This window comes from Cynocephalus volans, chromosome 9 (genome assembly GCF_027409185.1).
Source record: "Cynocephalus volans isolate mCynVol1 chromosome 9, mCynVol1.pri, whole genome shotgun sequence".
Classification (NCBI taxonomy): Eukaryota; Metazoa; Chordata; class Mammalia; order Dermoptera; family Cynocephalidae; genus Cynocephalus; species Cynocephalus volans.
The window spans coordinates 27,123,760-27,140,528 of NC_084468.1; the positions used below are offsets into that span (position 1 = coordinate 27,123,760).

Genomic DNA, 16,769 nt, shown 5'->3' on the forward strand with positions numbered 1-16,769 from the left:
GCGCGCGGGGCTTTTCTCGCTGATGCTGCAGATACAGAACTAAGAGGCTCGGGTGGTGGCCCAGGGAGGGTGAGGGGGAAGGCCGGATTCCCGGCCCTCGCCTGGGAGGGGCGCCCCCACCCCCGGAGCGATGCTGCTTTAACAGACTGGAAAATACTCGCCAGCTCTCTGGCACATACGACACCCACTTCCATTCTCCGCGTTTTAAAGCTTGGAAATCTCTGCCGCCTCTCCCCACGTTCCTGCTCGCTCCGCCCGCCTGAACAACCGCGCGCTACATCTGCTCGTAGACTTTATTGGTGTTGGTTTTGTTTAACTCATTGTCCCTCCTCATCCAGGTCTCCTAAAGAAGAGTACCTACACCGGACGGCTTTCTTTCTCTTTTCTCTTTAAATTTTCCTTGAAGGGGAGGCCCTTAAATGCCTATGGCTTGGGCTGACGAGCTGAGTACCAACAAAATCGCAGCAGCAGCCTTTTTTTCTGTTTTGAGATGCTAAGGATTCTCCCTAAATACCTCCCGTCTGCCCCCACCCTCATAATCCCAGCGGGTCCTCTCGTTTTACAGCCGCGGATAGAAATGAGTAAAGGGCTAAGTTCAGAAAACACATCCAGACCTGAGATGTGAGGAGGCGGGCTGCGGTGGTCGTGATTGAAAACTGGGGAAGCCTGGCGCAGGGAAGATCAAGTGGCACAAAGTCAAAGGAGCCACGGACACTTCGGTACACAAAGTTGCCATTAAAGTTTATTTCCCTTTTATCCAGATAGGTGACGCTACACTTTGCCAGTTCCTAAAACCTGCAGGTTTCTGCTCAGAAAATAATATCGAGGCTTCCAACATGTGTTTATTCCCCAGGCGCGCTCACACACGGTCTGCCCCCCCCCCCCCGTAAGCAAGCACGACGACAGGAATGCCAAGCATTTAAACAAAGACAGGCATCCACCCCCCCACCCCCGCCCCATCCGAGCCCTCCTAAGTCTGCACTCCCAAAAAAGGATGCCTCTCCCGCTGTTCTTGGAGTTTCATGTCCTCTCTTCACTACTGCAGCCGGTCACGGTTTTTCAGAACACCAGCGTGGCTTCCTGGGCGTACGCGGGCTCCCCAACCCACCGGTAACCATGCACTAACCGATATGCTAAATCGCGAACCGCGGACACTTTCGGGGGAGGATGACATCTTCAGAGAGAGGGGAGAAGAAGCAGAAACATACTCTGACACCCGCTCCAGAGCTCTCGCACACGCACTTGGTATTAATTAGAGGAGGAAATTTACCAGCCCAAGGGAGGGAAAGCTTGTCTCCCCCGGCCCCCCAGAAGACGGGGGCTACACTCGCTGGGCTGACAAGGCTTTTGCTTAAAGGGGACCGGCTGGGATTGGACACTCTCGGGGCGGCCCCCGGAGCTGAGGCTGGCTGGCGCTCCCTCCCGCCTCCTTCCCACCGGTCCTCCTCCCCTGCTCTCTGCGTGTGTGTAGTTTCGGCAGCTTGGCTGTTACCGCCGCCGCCGCCGCCGCGTCAGGAACAAGCCTGAGCCGGGAACAGGCGAGCTCCCAACAGCAACCACCACTTTGGGCAAACTTGCGGGTTTCCTGCTCGCGGGTCCTGAGCGGAGCTTCCCACTTGCGTTTCAGTATCCCCGAGCCGCGGCAGCCCGAGGGGCGGCGGGGGCGCCTGCACCAGACTCTCCCAGACGCGAGAGGGGACGAGACAACTGCGGAATTCACCCGCCGCGCCAGGGTACTTCCGAGGCCACAATCCACTGGCACTTTTTCTCCCCCTGGCAAACTGGATTTTTAAAGAAGCTACTTGGCAGCCGTCTCTGACTCCGCCTCCCACTCCACACCGGCCCCAATGCTTTGGGGGTTTTTTCGGAAATCCGGACAGAATTGGGCATCCTCGTTAATGGCCTTTGGGGGAGCCCGGCGGTGCGCTTTCGCCGGATCAACGTGGCCTGTGCACCGAGTCTAGTTTGCTCACCTTTGAACTGCAAAGCGATCAAGTTCAACTCGAGTTCCCTGCACTGGGACTAGGAGGAAGGACAGCGTGCAGGAGATAGAGTAGGAGAGGGGGAAAGGGGAAAGGAGAGGAGGGAGGAGAGAGAGGGAGGGAGGAGAAAGGGAGGGAGGGAGGGGAGGGATCGAGAGAGAGCGGGGAGAGAGAGAGGCTGCAATCTCCTCCCTGAATCGCGCACAGCGCTGCAGATCCCACAGCTCCGACATGCGGGCCGAATGCAGGTGAGGAAAAGCACGGACTCTGCGGCTGCGAACCTAAACTTGGGCACGGCGAGGTGCGCACGGCTCAGCCCTCGCCCCCGCGGGCGAACGACTGCTGCGGTTTCAGGAGGCGGCTTCGTGACTAATGACCTTGCGCAGAGTTGTTAAGAAAAAAAGAGAAACCCGAGCTCTCGCGGGTGAGAAGGGACTGACTCTCTGGGCGTCTCTGAAGATGGCTCGGGCTGTTCTTTGGCGCGCCGGGGGGACCCGGACGCGGACCGCGCTGTGACGCGAGTCGTCTCCACTGCCACCGTGCCCGAAGCGACCTGCCGGGGATTTTTCATGCTCAATCTGTTGACTGGCTTCCCCGCTGCCTGAGCGAAGTCGGAGTTGAGACTGGATTGTTGTTGGCCCTGGCGCGTAGTGCAGGAAGCGACTCACGTTTGCCCGCCCGGGCAGCAGTAGGCAGAGCAGAGGCTGGGTCTGGAGTGAGTGGCTGGAACGTGAATTGGACTCAACTCGAGTAGCGGCAAAGACGAGCGGGGTGGCAGGAGGGGGAGGCTGCAGGCTCGCTCCCCGCCGCTTTCCAGCTCCACAGCCCGGCTGCCGGAGCGGTTCTAGCCCCTTCCGACAGAACGGGGACACGAGCCCGGGATCCTCCGCCCGCTGCGGGAATGACTCTTGGCGCGGGGGGGCGCCGAGCCCGCGGCGCGCAATGTCCCGTGAACTGTGAGTACTGCGACTGAACGGCGGCCGGCGAGCGGGCGATTAGCACCCATTGCATGAATTTTGAAACAATAACTTTCGGAAGAAGCAGGAGGAAAAAAAAGAAGGATCTCTCCCTACACCCACCCCCGCCACCGGCCGACTCTACACGCTGCACTTGCCCCCTCTCTCCCCTCCCTCTCGCTCCTTCCTTTCCCGGAGAGGGGAGAGGACTGGGGGGAGGGTAGGCGGCCGGCCCCGGAGGAGGGGGCGCCGAGGGGGCTGTGGTTAGAAGGAGCAGTAGCAGCAGCAGCAGGAGAAGATGCTGAGGATGCGGACGGCGGGATGGGCGCGCGGCTGGTGCTTGGGCTGCTGCCTCCTTCTGCCGCTGTCGCTCAGCCTGGCGGCAGCCAAGCAGCTCCTCCGATACCGGCTGGCCGAAGAGGGCCCCGCCGACGTCCGCATCGGCAACGTCGCCTCGGACCTGGGCATCGTTACAGGCTCGGGTGAGGTGACTTTCAGCCTTGAGTCGGGCTCCGAGTACCTGAAGATCGACAACCTCACGGGCGAGCTGAGCACGAGCGAGAGGCGCATCGACCGGGAGAAGCTGCCCCAGTGTCAGATGATCTTCGACGAGAACGAGTGCTTCCTGGACTTCGAGGTGTCGGTGATCGGGCCCTCGCAGAGCTGGGTGGACCTGTTTGAGGGTCGTGTCATCGTGCTCGACATCAACGACAACACGCCCACCTTCCCGTCGCCGGTGCTCACACTCACGGTGGAGGAGAACCGGGCGGTGGGCACGCTCTACCTGCTGCCCACCGCCACCGACCGTGACTTCGGCCGCAACGGCATCGAGCGCTACGAGCTACTCCAGGAGCCCGGGGGTGGCGGCGGCGGCGGCGAGGGCCGGCGCGCCGGGCCAGCCGACAGCGCCCCCTATCCTGGGGGCGGCGGGAACAGCGCGAGCGGCGGCGGAGGCCCGGGAGGCTCCAAGCGGCGGCTGGACGCTCCAGAGGGCGGTGGCGGGACGAGCCCCGGCGGCCGCAGTAGCGTGTTCGAGCTGCAAGTGGCGGACACCCCGGACGGCGAGAAGCAACCGCAACTGATCGTGAAGGGGGCGCTGGACCGCGAGCAGCGCGACTCCTATGAGCTGACCCTGCGGGTGCGTGACGGCGGTGACCCGCCTCGTTCCTCGCAGGCCATCCTGCGGGTGCTCATCACGGACGTGAACGACAACAGCCCCCGCTTTGAGAAGAGCGTGTACGAGGCTGACCTGGCTGAAAACAGCGCCCCGGGGACCCCCATCCTGCAATTGCGCGCCGCCGACTTGGACGTGGGGGTCAACGGGCAGATCGAATACGTGTTTGGGGCGGCCACCGAGTCCGTGAGGAGGCTACTGCGCCTCGACGAGACGTCCGGCTGGCTCAGTGTCCTTCACCGCATCGACCGCGAGGAGGTGAACCAGCTGCGCTTCACAGTCATGGCCCGCGACCGCGGACAGCCCCCCAAGACCGACAAGGCCACCGTGGTCCTCAATATCAAGGACGAGAACGACAACGTGCCGTCCATTGAAATCCGCAAGATCGGGCGCATCCCACTCAAGGACGGGGTAGCCAACGTGGCAGAGGACGTTCTGGTTGACACCCCCATCGCCCTGGTGCAGGTGTCCGACCGAGACCAAGGCGAGAACGGGGTGGTCACCTGTACCGTGGTGGGCGACGTGCCCTTCCAGCTCAAGCCAGCCAGTGACACAGAGGGCGACCAGAACAAGAAAAAGTACTTTTTGCACACCTCGGCCCCTCTGGACTATGAGACCACCCGGGAGTTCAACGTTGTCATAGTGGCGGTGGACTCAGGCAGCCCCAGCCTCTCCAGCAACAACTCTCTGGTTGTCAAGGTGGGAGACACCAACGACAACCCACCAGTCTTTGGCCAGTCGGTGGTGGAGGTTTACTTTCCCGAGAACAACATCCCCGGAGAGAGGGTGGCCACGGTGCTGGCGACGGACGCCGACAGCGGGAAGAACGCGGAGATTGCCTACTCGCTCGACTCGTCCGTGATGGGGATCTTTGCCATTGATCCCGATTCTGGGGATATCCTTGTCAATACGGTGCTGGACCGCGAGCAAACTGACAGGTATGAGTTTAAAGTTAACGCCAAAGACAAAGGCATCCCTGTGCTGCAGGGCAGCACCACGGTGATTGTGCAGGTGGCCGATAAAAATGACAATGACCCTAAGTTTATGCAGGACGTCTTTACCTTTTATGTGAAAGAAAACTTGCAACCCAACAGCCCAGTGGGGATGGTCACTGTGATGGATGCTGACAAGGGGCGGAATGCGGAAATGAGCCTGTACATAGAGGAGAACAGTAACATTTTTTCTATTGAAAATGACACGGGGACCATTTACTCCACAATGTCTTTTGACAGGGAACATCAGACCACATACACTTTCAGAGTCAAGGCTGTGGACGGGGGAGATCCTCCCAGGTCTGCCACAGCCACAGTTTCTCTCTTTGTGATGGATGAAAATGACAATGCTCCCACAGTTACCCTTCCCAGAAACATTTCCTACACTTTACTGCCACCTTCAAGTAATGTCAGGACAGTAGTAGCTACAGTGTTGGCAACAGACAGTGACGATGGCATCAATGCAGACCTGAACTACAGCATTGTGGGAGGGAATCCCTTCAAACTGTTTGAGATTGATTCCACCAGTGGTGTGGTTTCCTTAGTGGGAAAACTCACCCAAAAGCATTATGGGTTGCACAGGTTGGTGGTGCAAGTGAATGACAGTGGGCAGCCTTCCCAGTCCACCACGACTCTTGTGCATGTGTTTGTCAATGAAAGTGTTTCTAATGCAACTGTGATTGACTCCCAAATAGCCAGAAGTTTGCACACCCCTCTCACCCAGGATATAGCTGGTGACCCAAGCTATGAAATTAGCAAACAGAGACTCAGTATTGTCATTGGGGTGGTTGCTGGCATTATGACAGTGATTCTAATCATCTTAATTGTAGTGATGGCAAGGTACTGCAGGTCCAAAAATAAAAATGGCTATGAAGCTGGCAAAAAAGATCACGAAGACTTTTTTACACCCCAACAGCATGACAAATCTAAAAAGCCTAAAAAGGATAAGAAAAACAAAAAATCTAAGCAGCCTCTCTACAGCAGCATTGTCACTGTAGAAGCTTCCAAACCAAATGGACAGAGGTATGATAGTGTGAATGAGAAGCTTTCAGACAGTCCCAGCATGGGGCGATACAGATCGGTTAATGGTGGGCCAGGCAGTCCTGACCTGGCCAGGCATTACAAGTCTAGCTCCCCATTGCCTACTGTCCAGCTTCATCCCCAATCACCGACTGCCGGAAAAAAACACCAGGCCGTACAAGACTTACCACCAGCCAACACATTTGTGGGAGCAGGAGACAACATTTCAATTGGGTCAGATCACTGCTCTGAGTACAGCTGTCAAACCAATAACAAGTACAGCAAACAGGTAAGATGCATCCCAAATATATTTAAATATCCCAGAGAGGGCCAATAACTCTGAGACAGATCCTCTTCTGTAAAGTTTTATTTTGTCTTTTTTAACGTTATTATTTAAAATTTTAATAGCAGGAATTTAATGTTAATTCATGCACCATTAATTTAGCCTAGGCCATATTGGAGAGGTACACCACTGTATTTTGCAAGTTAGATTTAAGGTTCATTGTTACTAAAGGGAATTTTCAAAGTAGGCAGTGTTTTGCACTTCTCTTTGCACTTGATAGCCCTAATTCGTTCTACATTTACTGTTTCCAAAAAAATATGTATATATTGTTAGTTTTAACTTGAAATTATTTTCTTTTGTGAAACTATTTTCCTTTGTGGCAACTAAGTGGATAATTGCGTCCAGAGAGAAAATTTCTGAAGTTACTACTGGTGTTTATGCAAATTGGACAGTATAAAAGTTTTAGCTATGTTATACATAATGCAGTTTTACATTTAAGCGGATGCTGATTCATGCAAATGTAGTACTAAGTCTGAGATACTGAAAAACTGGCTGCTTTGACAAAAATGCTGGTTTAAAGGTATTTACTAATATGCAATGTCGTGCAAAACTACATCTGAAATGCTTTACATCTATAACAATAGGTATTATAACAATTAGGCTTCTATGATGATATGCCATCAGTACTTGCATTCTCCCTGTATGGCATTATAAGTTTACAAACAAAAGTAAATTGGGCCATTTATTATTTAAGCCAAGCAAAGAAAATGTTCATGATCGATGTACTGTGTGCAAGACTATTTTATTATGCATTGGGATAGACTGAGAATATAAAGGTTTTATGGAATATTTGGCACAGTTGTTTCTAGGTGAAATATGAGAACAATTTAAAAAATTATCTTCTGAGAAGAGCTTCAGAAAATATAAAATTTAGTTTTGAAAGTTTGCTTCGGTGATATATATAATACTCAGATAGTTTACTTTTTATACCCACCAAAGTTTGACACACAGCAAATAATACCTTTTGGAAACTGTTGTGTCTAATACTGCGGGAAACTGCTAATAAAACATTACTATTTCTTACTGTCAGAATTCATCTCAAGAAACATATTTAATGACTGTCAAATAATATCACATAATAGTTTATCTATTAAATATATTTTGCATGGGGAGTGTGTGATCTGAGAAAAATTGAGATGAAGGAAAAGGTTATTTTGGAGAAACAGACTTAAAATGCTTTTTATATGCAATAACAAAAGCAGTTTAAGAAAATGCGGGTTTGAACTAACTGTACTAAATGGCTTTTGAAAATATTTTGCATGTGAGTTTGAATTATTTATTTATTTTAAACCAACCAAAATTTGACAGTGGAGAGTTTGTATCTATTGTGTTATTGCTTTAACTGGAACTAGAAGCAGATTTTTGTTTTGTTTTTGGTGCTTTTGTCAGTTTTGTAAACAGGAAAGATTTCAGTTAAAATAATAGCACTTTTATAAGATTACTTATAAATACCCACAAATAAATTGAGATCTGTAGAAATTTCCTTAGAAAATGGTAATAGGTCATGCAAAAGAGTGTAAAGAGATCTTTCTGCAGAATATTTACTTTTTAGCCGTCATCCTAATATTACTTTTGTCCTGTGGCTGAATGGCATTTGCATTCTAAATTGCATAATCTTATGCTTTTGAGTGTACATATCAAGTGGCAGATTTATAGATATTTTATGCAAACTCCTCATATGTTCGGTGCTGTCACTTAAGCTTCACTTGGCTCATCAGATGGAGTTAGCTTTATATCTTTGAATATTTAAAACAGCCAATATCAAGACTGTTGGCATCTTGTTTAAAAGGCAAAGTGATATGCTTATAAATAAACTAATGTATGGTGTTAGTCTCTTAACTGAGCAAGAAAGTCCATATACCAAAAGAGAAAACCAGCAAAGCAATTGGAGCGAATCACACAGTTGCCGAAAGTGACTTTAGAAAACTTATATGTCATTAGCTATTCCAAAGATGTATAAAGTTTTAACCACAAGTAAATAACTGACCTAAAATGAAATAAAGGCAAATGAAACACATTCCCCTTAATGTAATTAGTAATAGTAATTGATATGCTTCATCTCCTCAATATTGCTGTCAAGGGACAAGGGATCCATTTACAAAGTTACGTTCTGTTTAGACATCTTACATAAACAGGATCCTTTCTGTTCAGATTTTTGTTGGTACCATAGGTAGATGGTTTTCTATTTCTAGTTTTAAAAGATAGATAGTACCTTTGATTTTTACAGAACTGCCAAAATATATTTTCTTTGATTAAACCTGATGTTAAAAAACAAATGAAAGAAAGAAAGAAAGGAAAAAGAAACAGGGTTTTGTTACAATTTTCCTCCTGTGGTTAATGAATTTATCTCAGGAAAAACTTGATGGTTGTATTCACTGAATTTCTTAGGGTAGGGGTTAATTAGAAATTTGAGAATCCATTTGACGTAAAGTCTTCATTTTCTTTATAGTTTTCCTGAGTTATCTTTGTTCTTTATTTGTGATAAAATGGATGTTTCTTACAGTATTCTTACCTTCATAAGAATTAGTTAGACATATTGAAGTATTGCTCCTAAGTCCTGTTAAAGGTTACATTATAATAAGTTAAATAACTTTGTAGAAATAAAAGTTGATAAATAATACTCACTACCCCTCTTTTTTAGTTTGTATTCATAGGCTCTAGGGACATTCAGATGAAGCTTCCTTATTTACTCTCTGGCAGACTCCAGGAGATGTGTGTTGTAAAGTTGTTGGAATTATTTCTGAAATTCACACATTAGAAAAACTGATGATGTAGCCTAAGTTTTCATAGTTCAGACCTTTGCAGTTCAAACAAAAACTTTGCTGTCAACTAAATAATGTGTTTAGTTGAAGAAAATGTGGATCATTGACAACGTTATTGAGATTAAGTATCCACCTTTCCATTCCATTCTTTCTTTGCATGATAAACCTGGTCCTCTTGGTTGTTAAAAGTTTTATGGTCTAGAAGCACAACTGTGCTTTTGATTTGTGAAATAAAGGCAAATGCTTTTTATTTTTTTCACTTATTTTTAAATTTCCAGTGTTTTACTATGTACTATTTTAAAATTTTCTTTAAGGAATAGTATAATTCTAAAATAGGAATAGTGTAAAAGTGGAGCTATCACTTTGCTCATTTTTCTCATTCTCAAGTCCTGTTGAACTTATCCATGGCATGTTGTTTTTGAGATAGTGCCCTTACAAGTACAAGTTTTATTGTCTTTAGTAAATGAAAAGTAAGGTGTTTTTGTTTGTTTGTTTGTTTTGTTTTTTGGCATGAATTTAGCTTGAACGAACATTCATTTTAAAATCCATTTGTAGCTGATCCTGAAATGCTCAAGAGAAAATTCGTATTAACTCCAGTAACAGTTTCCCTTGTGTAAGTAACTGTTGAATTAGTCTGAATAATGTTCTCTTTAGTTGATCAAATTATGTTCTATATACTCATTTTTATGCTTAGGTAAAAAATATGGCAGAGCTTTTTTTTTTTTTAGTTTCTTTGATTTTGGAAGCAAATGGATGACTTGCCATCATCTATTAGAATCCTAAGCACTAAGAAAACTAAATATCAATTTATTTGTGTATGTGTATAATAGCTCATATATTTTAGTGGAAATACATCTGCATAGTGATGCCAGCCACATTTAAGCATAATTTCTATACTATGGCTCTCCTGTCTATAACCAAAGACTCTGTCACAAGGCACAATGAATCTACATATAGTGAGATGTCTGTTACATTTGGCCTGATGTCACAGGCAAGAGGCTAATAGCAAATGGAAGTCAGCCATGTCTTTAGTCAAGAGGTATCTACTAAAGCAACATTACCTTGATATCTGGATGTCTATGAAATAAATAAGGAAAAGGTCATCCACTGATTTGATCTCCAGCGATTAGACATATTTGTATGGAAGTCCATGTATGACAATTTGAACCTTATCTGAAGCTTTATCCTAAATCAATTAGTGATTTAGATATAAGACCACAAAGCCAATTTAAAGATTTTAAGTAAATCGTACAGTATGATCAATATAGCATAATCATTCTTTCTTCGTATCTTTCCTAGAGTAATTACATATCTCATAAGTGAAAAAGTGTAAATATGGTATATGTTAGAAACTCTCTCTGTGCACACATAGGCCCACAGACACAAACATTTGTGTATATCAGCTATGGTGCCATTAGTCTTGTATTTCATTGCGATATTCATACATTGATGTGTGGAAAATGTATAAACTTTAAACATACTCAAAGTTAAAATAAAATATACTATAATCAACAGCTTTATGTCTGTACCTAAAATCACTAGTGTCGGCACATTTTAGAATTAAAAGGTATCAACCAGTCACCTCATTTTATGTAAGAAGAGACTAAGGCCCAGCATGAAAAAGTAATTTGATTGAGATCCCAAAATTATCAGGGATACAATATGGACCAGAGTCCAAGTCATGGAATGTAGAATCCAGAGTTCTTTTTTATCTTATCATACTACCACGCAGAAAAAAACCTGAATTTTTGTAACTTTCTCTGTGTATGTTTCAATAGTGACAGAAATCTGTTGAGATTCACTTGTGTATTTATAACTCTATATTTGGCTATCAAGACTGACATTTTTTAATAGAATATAATTCTGCCTCAGTCTCCAGTTCTTATGTGTAAAATTATCTGGGAAATTATAATCCAAAATTTACAGATTTTAAAAAAGAAACTAATACTTCTTTCCCTGTTATGTAAGAAAGCAATTGACACACATTAAAGTAACTTAACATGGTTGACAACATATATTCAACAAGTTAATTGACAGACTTTTTAATTTTAACAGAAGAATAAGAGACAGATAACAGATAAGTTCTTACCTAGCATTTAGTATATCCTCAATAAAAATGTATCTTCATAGAAAAGAATAAAAACCTTCTATACATTATATATGAAACTATGCATTTTAATTGGGATAATTTTTTACCTTTTCTACCAATATTGATAATTCCTTTTGGCTTCTGGGCTCCTTTGCATTTTGCCAACTGTGCATATTCATTGTAACCTTAATTGCATTCTTAAAACACAACTGTGAACTAATTTTTCCTCCTAATTTGTTTTCTAGAAAATTTTTAGAAGAATGTGACGTTTTGTTATTTTTCAATTGGATTGCTTAGGCGGTTAACCAATCTAGTGTATTAGATTATAAATTTACATAGTGATAAAATATAAATTATTAAATTTGTTAATTTCTAAAATAAAATCTGAACTATTTTTAAAACTATATAGTGTGACAGAGTCATTGCTTCACTATAGCCATCAAGGCTATTAGACATTTTAACATGATTTTTTTCCTGGGAGGGGGTGGTGGTAGAGGTTATATAGGAAATATAGCATAATAACTGTTTAGAGTATTTATGTTTAAGGTGTATATAACCAATTTTTAGACTATGGCAAGGTTCTCCATTCATTTATTTATTAGACTCTATAGAAATAGTGAGATCCGTTCACATATATATAGAGTAAGCTTTGCTTTTCTTTCTTATTTTTTTAAAAAAGCCCTTAGAATCTTTTCTAAAGTAGGGAGTCTGATGCAGTACATTACACAGTGCTTTATTTAGCATTAGTGTTGTGGGAGAAATCACATTCCAAGAAGAATTGAGCTGAAACCACTAAAACTAATCTTAATTATCACTTCTGGTGAATTAATGTTTTAAAGGTGGAATAAAGGTTTATTTTCAGGAATTTAGTGATGTTTGTATCGAGCTCTAATGCTGTGTACAAACAAAAACCTATTAAAGCTTTCAAGTAAGGTTTCTTTGACACGTTAACTTTTTTTCCCTGATCGTATTTATTATTTACAAATACATCATTTGCAAATGAAATTTTTCTCCACTCCCAGCAATCCAATTGGGCATAAGAGATTGGGGAAAATTTCTTCATTGCATTTTTTTTTTTTACCTGCATAAATCTTTATTTTCCTTCTTTCAGATACGTCTACATCCATACATTACTGTGTTTGGCTGAATTCCACTCTAAAATGATGCTCCATTATGCACCATACTGTGATGACCTTGCTACTCCGAAACCTGCTGGAGCCTGCCCTTGGCCGTGGGGTGTCAGCCAATCACTGCTTGTTCCACTTGTTGTGCATTTTATTTTCAAGGTTTTTTTTTCTTTCTTGTTTAAGGAAAAGTAGTATGAAAATAAATAAACTTATAAAAGAAACAGTATTAATATAGAAATGTGCTACTAATAGATATTTAAGTCACCAGAAGTCCGTTCACAATGAGATGTTTGGCACCCATTGGGCTAAACAGTGAAGTCTAGAAAAATCCAAAAGCACGTTTCAACAATAATTTTTAAACTTTGGCTTTGTGTGAACAAACGGAAGTTAAGTTTATTACATGTTTGTCTATAATACATTAAATACTGATTTTGAATAAAAGCCGAAATTGATGAATATTTTTAAAGTGTCCTGTAATCACAGCTTTTTCCAGGCCAGTCAGGTAGTTGTTAGAGTAAAGGTTCCCACACATGTATACACGAGGACTTTGAGCAACATTTAAAAAAATATTGTCTGTGAAACACATTGGAGAGGTTAATTTTGTATTTACCACAGGCACTGCAATGGATTGATTTTTCTTTAATTTTGAAGTACTGACCAAAGTACCTATAGAATATTCAAGTTGTTTGGGTCAAATTCCTCAAGAAAGTGTAGACCTTTTCAGTTAGATTTACTGAAGTCATTGTAGTCACATTCAGGAGGAATATGTAGCTTCCTGTTTTAGTGGACTACATTTATTGGAAGGCTATTCTATTTGATGTTAGATAATATAAACTCAAACAGCTTCTAAAAATTCAGCATTTTACAAATTGTTGAGAAAGTGAGTATAAGTGATACTCTAGGTAAGTCAGGAGATCCTCTGGATGGACCCTCTACATCGTGTGTTTGTATATTTATTTCCTTATTTGTTATGTTGTATATGTTTATGTGCCTGAAAATAAGTGTTCCGTATGTGAAATTTGATTTTATAATACGTTTACCACACCATCTGCCCTATTGAAACTTTTTGCAGTTTTTGAAATATTGACCAAGAGTGCCAAATTCTCAAGATTTTCTAGTGAATCATTTCAGTATAATAACATTTTAAGAAAAATAAATAAATATTGGAAAGATAGAGTGTGAAGTAGTAGGATGCACTGTAACTTGTGTAAATCCGTAATACATACTTGAGGAGTTGTATTCTATTAGCTGTTTATTTAATCTTACAAAAGGGAAATTTTCAGAAATATCATTGAGACTACAGTGAAATTTCTGAATAAATCTTAATTATTCTCAACCTCTCATTTTGTTTTGAGCACAAGGACCAGTGTAAGATGCTGGTGAAAAGAACTCTTACTACTCTCTGCTTCATGGAAATGCTTGATTCCTCATCCCAAGTAGTAAACTTTGTTAGATATACTTAAAATGTGAATCCTGTAACAAATCACATCAACTCAAAAACAAACTGTAGAAAAATAAAGTCCAGAATTTTGGGTTAATTTGGAGGTGACTTTTATAGTTTCACAAAGAAGAATGTTCTAAGTCAGAATTTTGCAAACGCAGGAAGCATCACACTCTTGGGTCATGAATCAATGTGGGAGTCTCTACCACAATTAGAGAGGCATGAAATAAAATAGAAAAATTCAGAGTACGTCACCATAGTCAAAGTAATATTGTCTTGTGCAGTTTTTGTTTCAGTTGTGTTTGTGTGCATGTGAATGGTCTGTTCTTGACTGCTATGTAAAAAATATGTCTGATTGTGGAAGCAGTCAAAAAGGTTTGAGAATCACCACAATAGACGGGGGTGGGAAGTTATGGCTATTCACTATAACGATTGGAAAAACATAATAAATCAAAGCAAAAAAATTGCTATCCCTCCCAAGGATTTTAGTGTAGTATTAAGCTGAATCAGAATGACCAACAGCATACTTATTACAGCAACAGCTATCAAAAACAAAAAGCTTTTGAGAAGTCTGTTATCATCCCCCTGCTATTCTTGCTATTTTTTAAAAAAAATCTTTGAACACATGTGATTGGTTCACTGACCAGGCAATGGCTTCCACTGTCACTGTTCCCAATTGTGATTATCAACCTTAGGTTTCTTGTCATTTCTGGAACTTACTATTTAGGGAGGTGCCTGTGGACAAGTGGAGATAAACCCAGAGTAAACCACATATAATCCTATATATTTTAACATTCAGATATTTTATTTTCAACTGCAAGACTGTAATTAATTCCCTGTTACAAAAATCTAAGGAGGAATATGAGAATGCTAGAGACTGGTCTATTTAGAGCAGTTCATTAGTAAGTACATCTAATATCAGTGCTGGGTATGCAAAGAATAATAAAATAGAGTCTTTGCTGTCATGGAATTAATATACTATAAAGAAGATTACAGTGCAAAAAAATGATAGTTTATATTTGCATTGTGCTTCTTAAGTTTCAGAGCACTGAATGCGTGTTTGCTCCTTTGCTCCTCAGAACAATGCATGATGAAGAGGTCCGTGATCATTTCTGAGGTGAGGAGTCTGAGGAGCTTTTTCATGACTGCTGGAACTAGCTTAAGAACTTTAGAGAGTCTATGGAAAAATATCCAGTCAGAATTCAACAGTACAGAAAGCATTTGAGGGAAGTTGTGAAATTTGTGTTTTTGAATACATTATATTTTCAGACATCTCTGGGTGAAATCTTCCCAGAAGAATTCATTAGAGCATGCCCAGACTTTCAAACTTTTTGCAGACACAAACTGCACTTCATACTACGAGAAAAAAAGAAAATGCATGCAGGTTGAATTTGGAGATCTAATACATTGACTGCATTTGTAAATCACAGCCTTGTATGTGATTAAAAAAAAAAAAAAAGAACAACTCAAAAACTAGGCAAATTGCTTTAAACCTAATTTTATTTTTTAGTTTATCTTCAGAAAACCTACCAAGGTACTTAGGAAGTGATTCCACAGTTTGAATCTCTCTCTGTGAATAATTTTCTATGTCACTTTGCAAAACACTTTTTTTTTTTTTGATATGTGTGATTGTTTTATACCATTTACTTTATAGAGAATGTATTGATTTGCTCTGTCTTTAATACACAGTGCAAGGCTTTGGGGTGGAGATAAAATTGACTAGAACGGGTCCCTACTGTCATAGGTAGGATAGTACAAAAATGTACATAAAGCGGGGATACATGAAGCTGAGGGGGAATGTCCCCAAATTTGGCTTGTCCATCAAAGTATTCCCAGTGCCTAGTAGGGTGGCTGGCATATGCTCATAAATATTTGTCAGACAAATGAACTAAGAGCCTGGGGTTTGGTGCTAGGTAGCCATTTTGGATGGACCACTGAAGTATGGTGTGGCCAGTTGGCTATCAGGCTCTGAGAGCTTCCTAATTGTTATTTTTTTTTCCCTGCTGGGTGAGTGCCTCCAGGATGAAAGGCAGCCTGCTGTGTGAGCTGGAGTCCCTGCCTTCTCTGTAAGGTGTATGACCCTTGTTTATTAGCTGTTTATTTAATCTTACAAAAGGGAAATTTTCAGAAATAACATTGAGACTACAGTGAAATTTCTGAATAAAACTTAATTGCTCTCAACCTCTCATCTTGTTTTGAGCACAAGGCCCATTGTAAGAAGCAAATGAGCAATTTCTGATTTCCCCTCTTTGCTTTTTCTCCTTAATGGTGTTGTAAACACCAAACCCTCAAAAAAGACAAACTAAAGCAAATATGGAAGGCAACTTAGGGTGGCACTGTTCATACTGTAGTAGACTTTTGACATATTTTGAGGGGTGTGAAGAAGAAACATGCAAATGAAAAGGGTTTTGGTATTTTTCTGGAGATCCTTATCTGGAGGGAAAATAAATAATAGGTATGTCCAAACACATGCACAAATCTCTGTATTCACCAATTTATATACTCCTGCAGATATTATTCGTTCGCTGTGCCAACCCATGTTCACCGACAAAGTTTCCATTTTCAGTCAGCCCCATGGCAAGCGGTCATTCTTAAAAACGAACGCTAGCCCATCTATGAGGAGAATTGTGTACTTGGTTTATTAAAGAAAGAAGTCTAAAAGAGGAACTGTGCCCTTACTTGAGAGCAATGATCAGTAAAGTAGAAGCAGAGAAATGCCTTGCAACTCAAAACACAGTATTTCCAATAGAGCCAGGAATATTCTAAGGAGCTCCTCTTTTAAAATGTAAATAACTTCTAAGGAGTTGCGTTCAGCCTTTAGCTCACCTGGGTATAAATTGCTTTAAGCAGATAACTAGGTCAGCACCTCAGGAGGATCAATAG

The 16,769-nt window shown here is 42.6% G+C and overlaps 1 protein-coding gene across 3 annotated transcripts in view; it reads left to right on the forward strand.

Moving 5' to 3' along the window:
- The first annotated feature begins 3,236 nt into the window (after positions 1 to 3,236).
- The window catches only part of PCDH7 (protocadherin 7), a 392,487-nt gene continuing 378,954 nt past the window's right edge, over positions 3,237 to 16,769 (forward strand). For 2 of the 3 annotated variants that reach the window (XM_063108662.1, XM_063108663.1), the window contains exon 1: positions 3,237 to 6,413. In XM_063108662.1, coding sequence (XP_062964732.1) covers positions 3,237 to 6,413 — 3,177 coding nt within the window. Of the gene's footprint in view, positions 6,414 to 12,429; positions 12,466 to 16,769 lie in introns of those variants that run through there. The other variant, XM_063108664.1, reaches the window with a different exon arrangement.